This window comes from Xyrauchen texanus, chromosome 35 (assembly GCF_025860055.1).
Source record: "Xyrauchen texanus isolate HMW12.3.18 chromosome 35, RBS_HiC_50CHRs, whole genome shotgun sequence".
In the NCBI taxonomy this organism is placed as follows: domain Eukaryota; kingdom Metazoa; phylum Chordata; class Actinopteri; order Cypriniformes; family Catostomidae; genus Xyrauchen; species Xyrauchen texanus.
Genome location: NC_068310.1, coordinates 25,885,599 through 25,891,598, shown reverse-complemented (window position 1 = coordinate 25,891,598; position 6,000 = coordinate 25,885,599). Strand labels below are relative to the sequence as shown.

At 41.2% G+C, this 6,000-nt stretch overlaps 1 protein-coding gene across 1 annotated transcript in view; it reads left to right on the top strand.

Annotated features, from left to right (window-relative positions):
- The first annotated feature begins 3,857 nt into the window (after window positions 1-3,857).
- Window positions 3,858-6,000, top strand: part of znf385a (zinc finger protein 385A) — a 102,071-nt gene continuing 99,928 nt past the window's right edge. The window contains exon 1 of the mRNA XM_052106383.1: window positions 3,858-4,302. Coding sequence (XP_051962343.1) covers window positions 4,293-4,302 — 10 coding nt within the window. The 5' untranslated portion in view covers window positions 3,858-4,292. The remainder of the gene's footprint in view (window positions 4,303-6,000) is intronic.

Below are 6,000 nucleotides of genomic sequence, written 5' to 3'. Positions count from 1 at the left end.
TCCATCCATCCATCCATCCACACCTGTTCTTTGCCACGTTCCTAGGGCCACCCCTCTCTCTCTCTCTCATGCACACACACACACATACATACATTTTGGTACGGCTATCCTTATATGGACTCTGTAACGTAAAGCAGACGAGGAGTGAGGATCTACACGCAGGTTTATTAATCAACAGTGGGAACAAAACAAACAGGAACAAATGAAACATCCACGATGGGAAAACAGAAACTAAAACACGAAAACATTCAAGGGCACATGAACTGGGATGAACACGACAAGGACAACCACTTCCGAACATGAACAAAACATCAGAACAACGAACAACAAGTTTAAATACACAGAGACATGATGATAACAAACGACAATCAGGTGAGAACAATGACACCGTGATGAGGGTTGGGAATCATGATAATTGTGACGGCGACACAAGAAACACGGGGCAGACAACCAGGGATCGTAACAGACTCTCCATAGACATCATTATTTTTACACTGTACGGACTATAGAATCTATCCCCTTACCCTACCCCTATACCTAACCCTCACAAAAAACGTTCTGCATTTTTACATTTTTAAAAAAAACGTAGTATAGAATTTTTTCTAAGTGATTTGAATTATGGGGACACTAGAAATGTCCTCATAAACCACATTTATAATATAATACTCTAGTAATTGCCAGTTTGTAACCTAAAACAAAATGTCCTCATATACCACTCAAACTCACCCACACACACACACCACACACACACACACACACACACACACACACACTAAGCCAGTGGGTGCAAGAGGATCCCCATTCTTGGATTTCCCCCTCTCATCATGACATCCATTAAAGTCCTGCTGGGTCCCAGTCCCAAGTGGGTAGACAGCACATTAGCGCTTGGACCATTGAGCTCAACAAGGCCCAGCTCTGAATTATTGATCCCAACACAACTAATGAGGAAACCCTATCCCCTCTTTTGATGAGACACACACACACACACACACACACACACACACACACACACACGCACGCACGCACACGGTCACACTACCTTGTGCCGTCCAAACCAATACACTGTCCAGTGTCCACCCAGCCATCACTCAGTCTGCCAAGACAGGACCACCACACTCAATCAACCTATTTATCATTGCTTTGTAGTGATGTTCAATTCATGAACAAATCATAACTTTGAGTTGATTCTTTTCAATGAACTGGTTGAACGATTTCACAAATCAGACGGCATGTTTAGTTCGCAGATTGGTCTGATCTGGTTTAATTGGTTCTCGAGATAAAAACTTATGAAATTATCTTTAACACATACTGTAAAATTATAAATACATACAGTAAAATTAATACAGTAATTAATATAACTTCCAGGTCCAGTTGTTCTTTCGGAAATCAAATTTGCAGTATTCCTGTGTGATTTCAAGCTGACTCGTCTCTCTCTCCACTGCCTTAAAACAACTCTTATGCATTCCTAAACATTAAAAGCTCAGTCAGAGCTTTCTCTACTGTAGTGTGTTGGAGCCCTAAAATGTAAAAATATAAAACTATAGAACAGGTGTTGGTTTTACATAACACCGTTTAAAGAGTTTTAAAGGGATAGTTCTCCCCAAACTTTTATTTCTGTCATCAATTACTCACCCTCATATTCTTGTTCCAAACAGGTATGAATTACTTAGTTCAATTGAACGCAACAAAAGTTAGGCACAATGTTAGTCTGAGTCAGCATTCACTTTCATTGCATTTTTTCCAGACAATAAGTCCGTAACATCTTCTTTTGTGTTCCATGGAAAAAAGAAATTCATATGTGTATGGAACAACATGGGGGTGAGTAAATATTAATAAATAATTTTTTGGGGGGTGAATAATTCAATTTAGTAATACACAGCTAAACGTGTAAAACATCTTCTGGGAACATGTGATGACGTATAAGAACCACCCTTACAAAAATTTAGAATTCTGGCAAAATTGCGGCAAACTCTTCATTGTTGCCAATGGTTTGCTGCAGGTTCACTACTACTGGTAAATCATAAGCTCATTTGCATATGAAAATAATGAGTGGGAAATGTGTGGCAAGTTTTTCAGAACTCTAGATTCTTTGTAAATGAATCTGTTTTCCGACAGATAAATTTGAAACAAACTGTAAAAAAATAAAAATAAATAACAGTTCACACAAATGAGTTTGGACTTACTAATTCTAGTGCTTTGACATTTACTGGCTCATAAGGTCAACAAATGTGCATTTTGTCATTCTGTTACACAGCCAGATGCTTTGCATTAGCTTTGTTGCCATTTGCATTCACAGTTGATGAACCACGATGCGTGACCTTCCTCCTGACTTTTCCAAAGTGAATCATTAAACAAAGCTCAAATAATGAGCAGTTAATCAGTAAAGATCTGTATGAAGAGCTTCACCTGTATCAGTTTGTTTACCCATTGACGTATCAGGGCACATACACACCAGTCCATCCTCATTATGAGCTGTTTGCTCAGGTGCTGGTGTAATAGTGTGTATGAGTGCCCTCTGTGATCGGATGACATGCATGTGAGTGCTTGTGTAATGTACCAGTAGTCTTATGATAATGGAGCTTATATATCCAATTCTCACCCACCCACCTTTATTTTTTCTGTGTTTTGGTCTCTGTGCAGCATAGTATAGTAGAGTTGGAGTGACACATAGAGTGTGTCAGCCAACCTCCTTAGTATTCACCTCCCCTCTCACTGACTTACTGCACAAGACAGAGACAACAGAGAGAGGGGGTAAAAAAAGGAAGAAACAGGAAGATAAAATAAAAGATAGCAATTTTTCTAGCCTCTGGCTCATGTGCGTGTGAGCCCGACTGTGTTTGTGGTAGAATATTGCTTTTGAGAATTCCTTTATTGACACCTCTTTATTCTCTAGCTCTTGTAAAATGGTAGATTCTCCACTGCAGTGTGTCTTTTCTAAATTGGCAAGGTTGCCATCAACTCTGCCTGCAATGCTGTTGTCTGTGCAGTGCCGAGCCAAATTGTTTACATACCAAAGATGTTCTATTTTGAATTTCTTTTTGAAGTGATTTTTGAGGCGCATTTTATCCAGAGAATGACACATTCTGAAATTGGCCCTGTTGTACTAAATAACTGTGACTGCGACTTATGTCATTCTTTCTCCTCTTTTCTCACTGTTTGTCTCTCTCTCTCTCTCTCTCTCTCTCTCTCTCTCTCTATTTCTCCTCCCTTTGTTAGGTCCTCTTTTTCCTCCCAGTCTTTTCTCCTTGTCACTCCACGTCATCCCACTGTCAGTTTGAATTTAATTTAATCTCTCCTCATCCTTTTCCTCCTCCACTCCGTCACTCTCTATTCCATCTCTTCCAAACTCTACTATCCCTTTCTCCTCTCTCCCAGACTCATCTTTCTCTTCCTCTTTCGCTTTTGGGAAATATCTTGCAGAATTCGTATTCCTGCAACCGAAATAGTACATTCTAAGGAAAGATGAAGCTTGAGGGAAGAAATGTGGAGGGGTTCACTGTCACACAGTGCAGGAAGGAAGAGAGAGACAGAGGAGCAAGAGATATGGAGAGGTGGCCGCCATCCTGACAGCCATAAACAGACCAATTATGAGAGGGAGACAAAAAGAGATGGAGGGAAAAATCGAGAGAGATTGTAGCAGTGCTTCCATGCTTTCCAATCTGCAGGATGACAAGCGGGTGCTGCCTCTCCAATTGGTTGGGAGTTCCACCAATCAGAGTGCAGGCAGGGAAGGTGCCTTTAGGTTAAACCCAACCCCAAAAACAAGAAGAAGCGAGCAGAGAGAGAGAGAGAGAGAGAGAGAGAGAGAGAGAGAGAGAGAGAGAGAGAGAGCAGCGCAGACACCAGCTTAACTGCTACTAAGGCATCCCTAAGAAATGTTCCTCTTGAAGGGAAACTGTTCATCTGCTGTCTGCTCTAGAAAAACACTGTGCATCCTGGTCGGTCTGCAGGGAAACTGGCTCAGTCACTGACTGGGGCTCTATAATTTCTGACCCCACCACCCCCTCCCCAATCAGTTGCCCTCCCCCCACGTTGCCCTCTGACTCACCTGAGACAAGAGAGCAGAGTACCCGCAGATCCCTCCCCTCTGAGCACTGCTCGTTCACCTGGAGAGAGAGGACATACGAGACACAGGATGGACAACAGCTATGCTTTCTCTCACGCCGTGCTGGCTGCTTGACTCACTTCGGTTTGGTGGAGAAATACAGAGGAGCGCAGAGAAGCACTCGTGCTCTCCAGGATTAGAATTTTAGCGAGAGCCTGTACTGATCGCAGAAGCGAGGTTTTGCAGGATGATCTTGGGTAAGTTCTTCTTTAGTTCTTCTCCAGAGCTTTGGTATGGTGCTACTACTCACTTCAACCATGTTGTTTTAGTCAAAAATGAATTTAGAATGTTCAACTCTTTTTTTGAACATTTGAACTCCTAACTTCATTAATTCCACTGTTTTTAACTTGAGAACCTCTTAAGTGCAATGCTTGGGGTAAGCAATTTCTTCAAGATCAATTTGGGCTGACAGGGAAGGTCATAGGTCTAGTAGCGGGTGTCCGACAATAGAAGACTTTTCACCCTTTGGCTAGACTCCCATTGCCCTTCCTCAGAAGGCTTCAACATGCAAAAATTGTACAAGACAGGTTTTAGAGTCCAGGCACCAAAAGAACCAAACTTCTTTAGTTGAACTCCATGGTGGTACTTTATAACAGGATTCTTTGAGTTATGGTCAGGTTGTGAATATGTTAATTCGTTGGCTTTTTGCATACCTCTTTGCTTATCTTTTTTTGTATGAGATAGCAACCCTTTAATCCTCTTCAGCAGTTAATGACTTGTATATTTGATAAGTCTGTTCTGAAATTAAACCTGTACCTCTACAACTTATTCAAGTACACCATGAGAGGATTTACAGCTGCAATACTTGTCTTTTTGTTGCTTCTGCAGTTTCTCCATTTCTGTGAGGCTGAAGATATGTGTGTGTGTGTGTGTGTTACTAGAGGCTGCAGAATCTGAGCCAGCTCACACTCCTACAGGGGTTTTGTGAATTAAGCCTCTGCACTCTATTGTAACAACATAACTGTGTGGTGCGTGTGTGTGTTAGAGAGATAGTCGCAATAGTGCAACATATTTTAGATCATGTTAACTGCCTGTGTGCAAGTCTGTTTTAGTCTACTCATATGATACCTGATGTCAGAGTGTGTGTCAATGTTATGGAAGTGTTGCTGAGTGTGTGTTTATTTGTGTAATGCTCTGTGAGGGAACACCAGTTGAGACCACATTGTTTAACGCATGCCTGGGCTAATTTAACAGCCGGGCTGCTACACTTCTCGCCGGCATTTTCCTCAGGGCATGTTTTTCAGAGAGCCAAGAATAATGATTATAGGGATTGCAATGTGTGATCTGACTGTTTTCTCTCTCTCTCTCTCTCTCTCTCTCTCTCTCTCTCTCTCTCTCTCTCTCTGTGTTTGTGTGTGTGTGGGTGAGTTAAAAACTGTTAGGTTAAAAACTGGTAATTACAAGGGTATCGAGCTATAAATCAGGTATATGAGAAAATGTCTAGTGTCCCCATAATTCAAATAGCTTAAAAAAAACATACTAAACAATGTTTTTTTTTTTATTTGTAAAAATGCAGAAAGTTTTTTGTGAGGTTTAGGTTTAGGGGTAGTGTTAGGGGATAGAATCTATAGTTCGTACAGTATGAAAATCATTATGTCTATGGAGAGTCCTCATAAGGATAGCCGCACCAACATTTGTGTGTGTGTGCATGTGTGTGAATATACAATAATTACTACAGACAGAAATAATTTATAGTTGCGGTATATGGTTCTGCACCATAGTCAGCCTCCCGTTGCTGTATTCTCTACAATCGCTAGTATGCAGCATGTGTTGGCCTGTGAGATATCATCAGTCTAGAATGCTCTTTTCATGTCCAACTTGTTCTGTCAATGTCTAGTAAGAGAATTCACACACATCATAACACAAATGGTGCTGGCAACACCAAGGCCATGGGT